Source organism: Silurus meridionalis, chromosome 8, assembly GCF_014805685.1.
Source record: "Silurus meridionalis isolate SWU-2019-XX chromosome 8, ASM1480568v1, whole genome shotgun sequence".
Lineage (NCBI taxonomy): Eukaryota > Metazoa > Chordata > Actinopteri > Siluriformes > Siluridae > Silurus > Silurus meridionalis.
The window spans coordinates 28170339-28184759 of NC_060891.1; the positions used below are offsets into that span (position 1 = coordinate 28170339).

The 14421-nt window shown below is 41.7% G+C and overlaps 1 protein-coding gene across 6 annotated transcripts; it reads right to left on the reverse strand.

The window, feature by feature from the left end:
* Window positions 1-501: 501 nt before the first annotated feature.
* tdh2 (L-threonine dehydrogenase 2) lies at window positions 502-5440 on the reverse strand. 6 transcript variants are annotated; one of them, XM_046856117.1, is made up of 9 exons: window positions 5331-5440; window positions 4097-4251; window positions 3645-3687; window positions 3252-3322; window positions 2999-3148; window positions 2508-2680; window positions 2329-2419; window positions 2075-2247; window positions 502-1104 (listed from the first exon to the last, which is right to left on the reverse strand). In XM_046856117.1, the coding sequence occupies exons 2-9, from the start codon at window positions 4224-4226 to the stop codon at window positions 1009-1011; spliced, it is 927 nt and encodes a 308-aa protein (XP_046712073.1). In that variant the 5' UTR covers window positions 4227-4251; window positions 5331-5440; the 3' UTR covers window positions 502-1008. The 6 variants fall into 6 exon arrangements, with proteins under 6 accessions (XP_046712073.1, XP_046712072.1, XP_046712071.1 ...); XM_046856116.1 differs by having other exon boundaries at window positions 502-1107; XM_046856115.1 differs by having other exon boundaries at window positions 2054-2247.
* Between the last annotated feature and the right edge of the window lie 8981 nt (window positions 5441-14421).

Below are 14421 nucleotides of genomic sequence, written 5' to 3' on the forward strand. Positions count from 1 at the left end.
ATGTTTCCTTTAGTTTCTATGAAACTTGACATGAAGAAACAGAAATACACACATGAAAAGTTCTGTGGAGTCCAAACGGGTCATTTGTGTCTCTAGCAGAAGAACTTGTGTGAGATGGAGAACAGGAGAGAAGATGTGATCAGACTCCCTCACCCTCACACTCACACATGGAGGTGAAAGTTTAATGTTATGGGGTTGTTTTGGAGCAGAGAAGATTCCGGAAAGTGAAAGGAATCCTGACCCATCATGTCTCCTATTCCACACTTCATCACCATGCAGTTCCGTCTGGACTGCGGCTCGTTGGAAGCGACTTCACCGTCCAACAAGACGATGAGCCGAAGCACGTCTGAGTTCTGTACGTGTTATTTAGAGAGCAGACAGACGTCTGGAGTGATATCTATCATGGAACCACCTGCCCAGACACCACACCTCAATCCTACTGAACTGCTCTGAGATGAAGAAGAACATCTCCAACTAGTGAAGAACATCTCTGGAGAGTTTTACAAGAGACAGACAAAGTATTTTTTAGCTGAATGTTTGGAGAAACGAAGTGTCCAGATGCTGAAAGTGTGTAAAACTGTTCTTCATGCTAAAGGAGGATTTTTTAATAAAAATAATGTGGAACATCTGGAAAATCTTTATAGATTTGATGGTAAACGGAAATCTTCAGAACATCACATTACCGAGTTTGTTTCATAGAAATGAAAGGAACATCCACGTGCCGGTTTGGATTTTTCTAAACTCCTCAAAAAATCTGTAGAATATATAAATATAATAACATTTAGCAGGTAATGCACCATATGACACCAGTCCCAAGTTCTGTTTCTTCCTCATCCCAGAAAGGCGGCAGATTTTGGTTCTGAAGCTACGAGCTGTAAGTGTTGACGCTGAGCAGATCCCTGCATTATGTATGTATACGGAATAAAACTCTCCAGTGTTGTGACGTGGTGTGACGAGGCCACTAGCTAACGCCTGCGTCTGCACTCACTTTCCCGCTCGTGTAGCGACTCAGCATGTCTGAGACGATCTCAGGAAGACCAAACGCCGGCTCCCAGCCCCAATCTCTCCGAGCGTTAGAGTCGTCGAAGCGCAACGGCCAGCTGTCTGCTACACACACACACACACACACACACACACACACACACACACACACACACCAGATAATCGATTAGCCTTCACATAATACCAGCAGTTACCAGTTCAGACACTGATTATGCATCTATATATTCATTCATCTGTCCATTCATTCAACAATACAATCAACTAAACACCAGTCCTCCTGTTTATTTACTCATTTATTATATTTAATCCATCCATGCTTTCATCCATCCATCTATCCAATCATCCATCCATCCAATCATCCATCCAATCATCCATCCGTCCAACCATCCATCCATCCATCCATCCATCCATCCATCCATCCATCCATCCATCCATCCATCCATCCATCCAATCATCCATCCATCCATCCATCCATCCATCCATCCATCCAATCATCCATCCATCCATCCATCCATCAATCCATTCGTCCATCCATCCATCTATCCATCCATCCATCCATCCATCCATCCATCCATCCAATCATCCATCCATCCATCCATCCATCCATCCATCCATCCAATCATCCAATCATCCATCCATCCATCCATCCATCCATTCATCCATCCATCCATCCAACCATCCATCCATCTAACCATCCATCCATCCATCCATCCAATCATCCATCCATCCATCCAATCATCCATCCATCCATCCATCCATCCATCAATCCATTCGTCCATCCATCCATCCATCAATCCATCCATCCATCCATCCATCCATCAGTTCATCTGCCCAACCATTTGATCAAATTTGATTTGATTTGATTTGATTTTGATTTGATCCATGCATCTGCCATTCAAAAACTTTAGCTATTTAAAAATACACCACTCCTCCATCTCCTTATTCCTCCATCTACCAAATGGTTTTGGTTGGTACCGATGTTCTGGCGGACAGGGTCGGGTTTGTAGATAACCCTGAGGTGAGGAAGGTGTTTGCGGATCTCCTCCACGACCTCCTCAGGTGTGAAGCTAACGGCAGCGATGTTGTAGGTACGCAGATTGAGCTGATATTCAGGAGCCTGCATGAACTCCACAGTGGCCCGGTGGCAGTCAGAGATGTGCATCATGGGGAGGCGTGTCTGAGGGTGCAGGTAGCACTCATAGCGTCCGGTGCTGAGAGCATCCTGAAAAATCTGCACTGCGTAGTCTGAGGAGAGAGAGAGAGAGATTTACTGAGGAACATGGGATTCTAAAGTTCTTCAAGTCCAAAGTGTTATTTATTTTTTACCTGTGGTGCCTCCACCAAGGTGTGTGTAGGCAGAGATAACTCCAGGATAACGCAGACAGCGGAAATCCAAACCATATTTATGGTGGAGATACTGGAAGAAAAACACCACACACTTATCACATCAGATGTGAGCTGTATATGAAGGTGTGTGAGATAACGTGAACACTGTGAAAGCTGACCTCGCCCATGAGCTCAGCGTGAACTTTGGAGACGCCGTAAATGGTGCGAGGCCTCTGGATGCAGAGATCAGGGGCGGGGTCTCTGGGAGAGGAGGGGCCAAAGGCTCCAATGGTGCTTGGGACGAAGAGACGCATGGAGTTCTCCAGAGCCAGGTCTAAAACGTTATGCAGTCCTGAGAAGAGAAGAGAAGAGATGAGATGAGATGAGATGAGATGAGAAGAGAAGAGAAGAGAAGAGATGAGATGAGATGAGAAAAGAAGAGAAGAGAAGAGATGAGATAAGAAGAGATGAGAAGAGAAGAGAAGAGAAGAGATGAGATGAGATGAGATGAGAAGAGAAGAGATGAGAAGAGATGAGATGAGATGAGATGAGAAGAGAAGAGAAGAGATGAGATGAGATGAGATGAAAAGAGATGAGATGATATGAGATGAGATGAGATGAGAAGAAGAAGAAAAAGAAGAAGAGGAAGAGATGAAAAGAAGAAGAGAACCTGTGATGTTGATGGCTCTGGACAGTTGGATGTTCCTCTCCCCCACAGCACTCAGCATTGCACTGTAATGCACCAGCCAGGTGATGGCGTTGTTCACCACCAGCTCCCGCAGGTTCTTATAGTCCAGAACATCAGCATAGATGAAGGGACCTGAACATCTCACACAGCGTCAACACTAAAACCTACATTCTACACCATAACCATCAGAAGCAGACAACATCTCTCGCTCGACACTGAGAATAAATTTGCGCACCCATGTCGAACACTTCAGCTGGAGGCTTCCTGATATCAGACAGGATCACGTTTTCTCTGCCAAACTGCTGCCTGAGATCAGATTCACACATAACATACATCAGACCTTCAGATGCGGTGCATTTTACACTGTCAATGCTCATCTTTCAACCCAAAGCTAATCTAAAGAGTCAAACCTCACCCTAGGAGTCAATGTTGACCTTTAGCATGACAGCTGACCTTGAGAGTGAAAGCTGTCCATCAAGCATGCTCATTTGAATATTAGGCCACACCCATTTAGTTTTTGGTTGGTTAACAGATTATTACTCAGCAGAAGTGATAGAGGAATCCAATGCTACCTGCTAGCTACAAATCACACACACACACACACACACACACACACTCACATACACACCTTAGCATTTGTGCCAGTCCGACCCCAAGCTGCCCGAGGCCTCCTTTAAATAAAGAGAGAGAGAGAGAGAGAGAGAGAGAGAGAGAGAGAAAATAAGAATTAACTGGATGTTTGAATTCTGGATTCTGATTGGTCAAAAGGTGTTGGACAGTCCTGATACTGGTACTGTTTCTATAGCAACATATTTTTCACAAAGACGTAAAGTTTCCTGTATGTAACATCAACAGTAGTCTTCAGTCTCAGAGGTGAAGCTGTTAGGTGTCCAGAAGACACGAGAACAGTTCAAGGAACTGGAGGAATTTATTAGACCAATCTGACCAATCAGAATCCAGAACTGGCTCGTGCGGTTCCCTTGACTTCACTGAGACTGAGATGTGACGTGAGTAACTCGACCTGCAGGACACAAGAACATTACTGTGAAAGCGTATAGACGTGTGTTACCAGCGACGTACCCGTGATCAGGACTCGAGGAGACTCTGAAGACTCTGGACTTTTCTGGCGGCTGATTTGTCTCGGAGACCAGCTCAGGGTCCGGCGAAGAAGAAGATCCACTCGACATATCGGGCGCAAAAATGCAGACATCGTATTCAAATAAACACGAGAAAAACTAGAAAACAGAGGAAATGGTTTTAAACACATCAGCGCTGAAAACCATGCAGGTGTTTATTTCCAGACCAGACGTCACATCTACAGTAACAAAACTGACAGAAACACAACAAATGTACTAAAAGTTCTAATAAACCACATCATTAAATACAATCATCATCATATGAGTTCATTTGAGTATTTTTATGGTGTTTGAGAGACACATTCATGTTTCTTTTTTTTTCTATTAAACTCAGTGATGTAACAGTCTGAAGATTCACTTTGACCAAACAAATCTGTCCAGATGTTCCACTGAAAAATTCTCCCTCAGCATGAAGAACAGTTTTACACTCTCAGCACCAGGACACTTCGTTTCTCCAAACATTCAGCTGAAATACTTTGCTGTGCTTCTTGTAAAACTCTACACAGATGTTCTTCACTAGTTGGAGATGTTCTACTTCATCCCAGAGCAGTTCAGTAGGATTGAGGTGTGGTGTCTGGGCAGGTGGTTCCATGATAGATATCACTCCAGACGTCTGTCTGCTCTCTAAATAACACGTACAGAACTCAGACGTGCTTCGGCTCATCGTCTTGTTGTACGGTGAAGACGCTTCCAACGAGCCGCAGTCCAGATGGAACTGCACGGTGATGAAGTGTGGAATAGGAGACATGTTGGATCAGGATTCCTTTCACTTTCCGGAATCTTCTCTGCTCTAAAACAACCCCAAACCATTAAACTTCCACCTCCATGTGTGAGTGTGGGGGTGAGGGAGTCTGATCATATTTTCTCTTCTGTTCTCCATCTCACACAAGTTCTTCTGGTAGACACAAACCTCCAATTTAGACTCCACAGAACTTCATCCACTCATTCACTCTCACATTCCTGTGTGTTTTTACCTTTGACTGAGTTTGTTGCATTAAAAAAGGAACATGCAGTTTCTCAAAAACCATAAAGAACTTTGTGTTTCCAGACTTTTTGCAAGGACTGTCCATCAGTACTCCATCAGTACTCCATCAGTACTCCATCAGTACTCCATCAGTACACTGAGTGAGGAGATCATTCAGTGTACACAATTATCACAAGGTATCCAAGTTTCTGACCTGATCAGACGTCCTGAGGTCTTCAGAACCACATGTGTGTGTGTGTGTGTGTGTGTGTGTGTGTGTGTGTGTGTTAAAGAGTAAACAGGGCTGAGGTTGACAGCAAGAGGATTTTCAGGTATTTAGCATTGAGAATGAAGAGATTAGGATGTGATTGGTGGAGGATGAGAGCACTCACATGTGATTGGGTAAAACATGAGGTTGAGGCGTGTATCTCTGGGATTTGTAGTTCCCTCTGATTGGTCGATCGTGTCGTTCAGACTGTCAGTTCCACTCACTCACAGCGTCAGAAGCTAGAAATAAATAAAAGCTGCTGACTGCTGCTCAGGACAGCTTCATTCTAGTGATTAGCTGAGCTGGCGTTTTTCCCCTTTTACTGTCATAAAGACGAGAAGCTCCACACACACACACACACACACACACACACACACACACACACACACACACACACAAAGAAATAAACAAGGAAATAAATAATTAAATTGAAAAACTTCAATGTAAAAATCTATACCAACATTATATGTCTAAAAGTATTGGGACACCTGCCTGTTCCAGTCACATGTGGTTCTTCTCAAAACTCTCCAAGTTAAAGACACACAATTGTATCGGAAATCTTTGGATGCAGGGACATTTAAGTTTCCCATTTACTTGAACAAAGACCCAAAACCTGTTCCAGCATGACATTGTCCCTGTGTAGATCTCCATGGAGATGCTTTCCATGGGCTGGAGTGGAAGATCTCCTGCTGTAGACCTCCAAAAATAATGAACACCTTTAGGGATGAATGTAAACACTGTTAACACTGACTGCACCCCAGACCTCCTCACCTTCTCACCTACATCAGTACCTGACTTTACTAACACACTTATAGCTGAATCTCCACAACATCTAATGAAACATCTTCCCAGAAGAGTGGAGCTCTGTAGAGGAGACTAAATGTGGATGCACATGCAATATTTTATGATCAGGTATATATATATATATATATATATATATATATATATATGTTTATTTATTTACTTGCATATTTTATTCTAATTTATGATAATTTTGTTGTTTTCATGCTCATTTTAGTGTCTGAAACAGTACACAGTAATTAAAACTAATAATTTCAATTCAATTCATTTTTATTTGTATAGCGCTTTTAACAATGAACATTGTCTCAAAGCAGCTTTACACAGATAATGTGGTGATTAAACATAAATATGTTCTTTGTAAGTATGTTTGTCCCTGATGAGCAACTGTGGCAAGGAAAAACTCCCCGAGATGGCATAAGGAAGAAACCTTGAGAGGAACCAGACTCAAGAGGGAACCCATCCTCATCTGGGTTGCACCAAATGTCCATTTGAAGCAGATATACAATGTTGTGGGGTACAGTGATGATGATCAGAAGCAAACTGCACTCCCGAGTCAGTGCAGCAGACCGCCGACACCAACTACAGTCCAATCCGTCCTCAAAGCACCCGTTCTACTCCGGAATTAAGAGACCGTCCCGAGCTGCACAGAAGTGTGAAGATCCAAGGAGGGAGAGGGCAGGAACACTGGTCACTGGAGCCTCAGGAGCATGTTTAACTCGACCGAGAGAGAGAGAGAGAGAGAGAGAGAGAGAGAGAGGGTGACGGAAGAGAAGGATATGGATTATTAAGTGTAACTATTGGTGTATGAAAGTTAATGTCACTGTGCAGTTTGGACTCGCAAGACTCGCTATGGCAGCATAACTAAAAGGGAGAACCAGAAGGTAACACAGACATGAGGGATCTCTGGGATAAGAGACGACCCACCACACCACCGTCAACAAACCTGAGTGAACGTGTGAATGTGAGGGACGACAGCATACAAATATACCAGTTCACCAAACACTCTATATCCATGTTCCTCCAGATCTGTGCCTTTACCTAAGAGAAATCTACTGATAAAAGGCTTGACTAAATAAATAAGTTTTCAACCTCGACTTGAACACTGAGACTGTGTCTGAGTCCCGAACACTGATTGGAAGGCTGTTCCATAACTGTGGGGCTTTATAAGAGAAAGATCTGCCCCTGCTGTAGTCTTCATTATTTGAGGAACCAACAGATAGCCAGCACCTTTTGATCTAAGTAGGCGTGGAGGATCATACTGGTACAGAAGTTCACTCAGATACTGCGGTGCGAAACCGTTAAGTGCTTTATCGTCAGTAGTAATATTTTATAATCAATGCGAGATTTGATTGGGAGCCAGTGTAGACTGATTAAAACAGGGGTGATGTGGTCATTTCCTAGATCTAGTGAGGACCCTTGCTGCTGCATTCTGGACTAACTGAAGCTTATTTATGCACTTACTCCAACACCCAGACATTAAAGCGTTACAGTAGTCTAATCTAGAAGTAACAAAAGCATCAACTAGTTTTTCTGCATCCTGTAACGACATCATATTTCTAATCTTAGCAATATTTCTAAGGTGAAAGAAGGCGATTCTGGTGATATTATTCACGTGAGACTCAAAGGAAAGACTCGGGTCAATAATCACACCAAGGTCTTTGACAGCCGTACATGCTGAAACAGAAACACCATCCAGAGATGCTACGTAATCGGAAAGTTTACTTCTAGCTGCATGTGGTCCTAGTAAAAGTACTTCCGTCTTATCTGAGTTGAGCAGAAGAAAGTTATTAAGCATCCACTGTCTAATGTCCTTTACACACTTCTCAACATTGTTAAGCTGATCTCTCATCTGGCTTTGCTGAAATATACAGCTGCGTGTCATCAGCATAGCAATGGAAGTGAATCCCATGTTTATGAATAATTTCACCAAGAGGCAGCATATATAAAGAGAAAAGCAGTGGGCCTAAGACAGATCCTTGAGGAACACCAAACTTTACCTCATAGAGCGTGGAGAACTCACCATTTACATCCACAAACTGATAGCGATCAGTCAAATAAGACCTGAGCCAAGAGAGAGCTGTTCCTTTATTCCTACAACATTCTCAAGTCTAGCAAGCAGTATAGTGTGATCAATGGTGTCAAAAGCTGCACTAAGGTCGAGCAAAACAAGTAAGGAGACAAAACCCTGATCAGAGGCCAATAACAGGTCATTTACCACCTTAACTAGCGCCGTCTCTGTGCTATGATGAGGCCGAAATCCTGACTGATACATTTCAAAATGTTATTCATAAGCAGATGTGAGCATAACTGCTGTGCTACAACCTTTTCTAAAATTTTGGATATAAAGGGGAGATTTGATATCGGTCTGTAGTTGGACAACTGACATGGGTCAAGGTCAGGTTTCTTAATAAGGGGTGGATAACTGCCAGTTTGAAGGATTTGGTACATAACCAGTGCTAATGGAAGAGTTTATTATTTTTAAAACAGGTTTGATTACCTCTGGAGCTATCTGTTTAAAGAAACTAGTAGGCAAGGGATCGAGAATACAGGTTGATGATTTTGATGAGGAGATTAATGAAATTAAGTCACTCTCATGAATAGTAGTGAAGCTTTGTAATTGATTGTCTGCTATAATGACACTGCTGTCTACAGGGTTACTTGTAAAATAATTTGGATTTATATTAACCGCCTGGATTTCTTGCCTGATGTTTTCAATTTTATTATTAAAAAAGTTCATGAAATCATTACTACCTATTGGTGGTGTGCATGTTAGCGCAGTGCTTTTATTCCCTGTTAATTTTGCTACCGTGCTGAATAAAAATCTAGGATTATGCTTGTTATTTTCTATGAGGGAGGAGAAATATGCTGATCAGCAGCACTAAGAGATTTTCTATAATTTAGGAGGCTCTCCTTCCATGCTATTTGAAATACTGTTAATTTTGTTTGACGCCATTTACGCTCTAGTTTTCGAGTGTTCTGTTTTAAGGTGCGCGTATGATCATTATACCACTGTGCTAATTTTTTCTCCCTGATCATTTTGGTCTTAAGGGGAGCTACATCATCTAGAGTGTAACGTAACGTTGTTTCTAGATGTTCAGTGGCCCAGTCGAGCTCTGCGGGGTCTGACGGAGATCTATCTAATATCGTAATATCGGGAAGATTATTAATAAAACGCGCTGCTGTAGCTGACATGAAAGTACGCTTAACACGGTAACGTGGTGACGTAGAAATGCAATGACTAAGGCAAATTTTAAACGAGATTAGATAATGGTCTGAAATAGCTTCAGACTGTGGAATTATGACTAAGTTTTTTATTTTTAATCCAAATGTTAACAACAAGTCGAGAGTGTGTCCACCACTATGAGTGGGTCCTATAACATTCTGATTAATTCCGACTGAATCTAGAATGGACACAACTGCTGCTCTTAAGGAGTCTTCCTGATTATCAAAATGAATATTAAAGTCTCCAACAATTAATGCTTTGTCTAAAGAAGTAGCTAGATTTGTAATGAAATCTGCAAATTCTATCAGAAAATCAGAGTAGGGCCCTGGGGGTCTATAAATAATAATTAGTGGAATTAACTGACTTGACCTGCTTTCGGACACTGAATATTTTATGTTGGTGTAGAGAACTTCAAATGTTTTACATTTGTGTTTAGTCTTTTGTGTGACGTTTAGATTATTATTATAAATGGCTGCTACTCCGCCTCCTCTGCCATTTAGACGGGGTTGGTGTATGTAACTATACCCAGGAGGACTCGCCTCATTTAATGCTACATATTCATTCAATTTAATCCATGTTTCTGTCAAACACATTATATTAAACTCCTGGTCGGTAATAATTTCGTTTATAGTCAGCGCTTTTGGCGTGAGAGATCTAATATTCAACAATCCAATTTTTAGATCAGAGGTGCTGGCTGTGCGTTCAGTCCTATTTAATTTAATGTTAATCAGGTTACTTAAACAGACTTTCTGATAATTCCTATATTTTGGTTTTGCTCGGGGGACAGACACAGTCTCAATATGGTGGATCCTGAGTGACGACTCTGTGCAGCTAGCAGACGGTCGGTTTAGCCTGTCTGTCTGCTCCCTGGCCTTGGCTCTAGACAGTCACTTGTTAACTAGTGCTGTTCTGAGACTATGACCTATACTACAAGATAAATAATAAATAAATAATACAATTTTAATTCTAACATCATTAAAAGTAAACAAATTAAAATGAAATAAATAATTGTTAAAATAATAAAATAATTCAAATTCAAATGATTGAAAATTAAAACGAAATAATTTGTAATAATTAATTCACACGTACATAATTAAAACAAAACCAATTGAATCATGAAACAGCATAATCATTAAATAATTACAATAAAATTAATGAATAAAAATGTAAAACATTAAAATTAGTATCGTTGTGGATTAACTTATTTATTGTTTAATTGAATTTAGAATAATTTGATTTGAATCTCTTTGATCTGTCCATGTCTTTGAAGTTGTTTTGCCGCTACGGTAAACTGGGGTCGTTTTACATTTCGCCACCAGGGGGCGTGTCCGAGTCATTGCTCAAACACGCACACTGATCACAGCTCTAACACACCACCGTCATCTGATCAAAGTTTTGACCAATCAGCATCCAGCATCCGAATTTACCGTCAAAACGATCACGTGACAGACCATGAGAGACACACCCACATTTTAATTTGTCTGATAGTAAATATTAAAAGGAAACAGATTGAAAAAGATAATAAATAAATAAATAATCCAAAGTGTAAAAGTGTAACAGGCTAAAACTGTAATGACTTTTTGGTTAAAATAGATAGATAGATAGATAGATAGATAGATAGATAGATAGATAGATAGATAGATAGATAGATAGATAGATAGATAGATAGATAGATAGATAGATAGATAGATAGATACAACTTTATTGTCATTGCATTGTACAGGTACACAGCAACGAAATGCAGTTTGGCATCTACCAGAAGTGCAAAATGTAGCAGTCGTGCGATAAATATCTAGCATATTTACAGTGCGGATAACTATCTGGCATATTTACAGCAGTGGTATATATATGAAGTATATACAGTGAATAAATATAAAGGCTATTTCAGTGCAGAGATGTGTGGACATTCAGAAGTACAGTGATAAATATAAAGGTGTACAGTAATTAAGAAAAGTGTGCAGAAATGAAAGGTTACAAGATCACAGGATTATAGCATTAAGGAGTAGCAAGCTGAATAAACAGTCTACTATATATAAAAAAAATATATATATAAATATATACACATACATTATATACACAGATGAATGTGAAATGTTGGGCAGAATGTACAGTAATGATAAATATACATACAGATATAAAAGTGCAGATGTACTGAGGAGTGAAAAATATATAATATGTAGTATGTACATGTATTGTACAGAGGTTATATACAGTCTTTTGTTTATGTTTGTTTTGTAGTGATTTAGCGGTGTAGTGTTGAGTTCAGTAGTGTGATGGTGGATGGAAAAAAGCTGTCCCTGAACCTGCTGGTTCTGGTGCGTAAGTTCCTGTAACTCCTTCATGATGGAAGGAGGTTAAACAGTTTATGACTGGGATGTGAAGAGTCCTTGATGATGCTGTGAGCTCTGCAGACATCTGCTGTGGTGAAGGTGTTCAATGGCAGGTAGTTGGGTGCCAGTGATGCGTTGGGCGGTTTTGACCACCCTTTGCAGTGCTTTACGTTCACACACAGTGGAGCCTCCGTACCATACAGTGATGGAGTTGGTCAGGATGCTCTCAATGATGCAGCGGTAGAAGCTCGTTAAAATCCCCGGGGACAGATGAGATTTCTTGAGACTTCTCAAGAAGTACAGGCGTTGTTGTGCTTTTTTTACCAGAGCTGACGTGTTCTGCTGCCAGGACAGATCCTCAGAGATGTGAACTCCCAGGAACTTAAAGCTGGAGACTCGCTTTACCTCGGTTCCATTGATGTTGACTGGTAGATGTCTCCTGCTGTTGGATTTCCGGAAGTCCACAATGAGCTCTTTGGTCTTTGTGGCGTTGAGAGTCAGGTTGTTGGTGGCACACCATGCTGCCAGATTACGGATCTCTTCCCTGTAGGCCGATTCGTTGTTGTTGTCGATCTGGCCGACCACGGTGGTGTCATCTGCATACTTGATGAAGATGTTGGAGTTATACAGAGGAGCACAATCGTGGGTGAACAGGGAGTAGAGCAGTGGGCTCAGAACACAGCCCTGCGGTATGCCAGTGTTCAGAATTAGGGTTGAGGATACCTGGTTTCCCAACCTGACAGATTGAGGTCTGTTGGTGAGAAAGTCCAGAATCCATCTGCAAGTGGAGGTGCAGATACCCAGTTCACTGAGCTTAGTGATCAGTACAGTGGGGAGGACTGTATTGAACGCAGAGCTAAAGTCAATGAACAGCATTCTGATGTACGTGTTGCTTTTATCCAGGTGGGTGAGAGCAGAATGAAGAGCTGTGGAAACTGCATCCTCTGTTGACCTGTTCGGGCGATAGGCAAACTGGTATGGGTCCAGTGTAGGTGGTAGGCCCGCAGTGAGGTGATTCAGGACTAGTTTCTCAAAGCACTTCATAGCAATGGGGATGAGTGCAACCGGGCGAAAGTCATTCAGGCATTTAGCAGCTGAGTGCTTAGGCACTGGTATGATAGTAGTGGTCTTCAGGCATGTTGGTACCGTGGCTTGGGCCAGTGACAGGTTGAAAATGTCAGTAAAAACCTGTGCCAGTTGTCCAGCGCATGCTCTGAGAACACGTCCCGGTATGCCGTCCGGGCCAGCTGCCTTTCATGCATCCACTCTGCTGAACACTGAATAGACGTCCGTTGTTGAGATTGAAAGTGGGCTGTAAGCAGTAGCAGAGTCCGTGGTTGGTGTAAAATGTCCTGTGCTTTGGTCAAAACGAGCAAAAAAGTGATTAAGTTCGTTCGGTTGGAAGGCACTGCTGGTTGGTTGAGCTGTGGGTTTGTAGTCCGTGATTGACTGGATGCCTTTCCACATGCGTCTGGGGTCAGAGTTGTGGAAGTGCTCTTCTATGTGGCGTTGAAATGTGAGCTTTGCTTTCCTGATGCCCCTTTTCAGGTTGGACCTGGCTCTGTTGTAGTCCTCCGCACTGCCAGATTTAAAGGCAGCATCTCTTGCTTTCAACCGGAGACGGACTTCAGAGTTCTTCCACGGCTTCTGGTTAGGAAAGCATTTCACGTGTTTGACAGTAGTGACATTGTCAATGCACGTGTTAATATGGTCCAAAACAGATGATGTGTAATTGTCCATGTCTGTGTGAGAGTCCAGTGTGGCCTGTGAAGCGAACATGTTCCAGTCAGTATCCTGAAACTGTTGTTGTAGAGAAGAAATGGCCCCCTCTGGCCATACCTTTACTGTCCTCACAGCTGGTTTCACAAAATAGAAATTAGATTAGATTAGATTAGATCCAACTTTATTGTCATTGTGCAAGGTACATGTACAGAGCCAATGAAATGCAGATATACAATTCCCCTGGAACTAATAATCTTTTACATTTTGTATTTTTTGGTAGAAAGATATTTAAGACCAGGAGTAATTCTAGAGGAGATCTAACATTCTTCTATAAAAAGAAAAAATTCTGTTTTTAAGTTAATTTTACCAAATGGTTCTCTCTACAGGCCCCAGACACCAGGGCTCCCTGTCTCCTCTCTGCCCCCTGGTGGATGAATCATCAAATCATCATTATTTGTGCACGGGGGCATTGCCATGTTTATGTATTATGTCCTAACTTGTCACTATTACACTTGAGTCCATTCTCTGCAACTTGAAGACGTTTTGTACAAATTTTGAAATCATCTGCAGCCTCGTATGATTTTTTTTTTTACAATTTATGTATAAAACCCACATGCGTGAACACGACATCAGAAGCTTCCTGTTTCTCCCTGAGTTTCATTTCCCATCATTAACAGGGAAATACATGATCGTGTGAGTGAGAAGATGAAAAGAGTATGATCAGAGTGTGGACAGAGTACAGTGAGAGTATGGTGAGAGTATGGTGAGAGTACGGAGAGTATGGTGAGATTATGGTGAGAGTATGGTGAGAGTATGGTGAGAGTACGGTGAGAGTACGGAGAGTATGGTGAGAGTATGGTGAGAGTATGGTGAGAGTGGAGAGTATGGTGAGATTATGGTGAGAGTATGGTGAGGTATGGTGAGAGTATGATGGGAGTATGGTGAGAGTATGGTGAGAGTA

What these genes read in the sequence shown, in the direction of transcription:
- tdh2 (XM_046856111.1), bottom strand. Translation starts at nt 4,226, where the DNA reads ATGTCTGCATTTTTGCGCCCGATATGTCGAGTGGATCTTCTTCTTCGC. An exon ending in TCCTCGAGTCCTGATCACGG is followed by an intron (nt 3,688 to 4,096) that starts GTACGTCGCTGG and finishes CTTTATTTAAAG; the next exon opens with GAGGCCTCGGGCAGCTTGGG. An exon ending in CCCTGTCCGCCAGAACATCG is followed by an intron (nt 1,108 to 1,977) that starts GTACCAACCAAA and finishes GTGTGTGTGTAG; the next exon opens with CAGACAGCTGGCCGTTGCGC.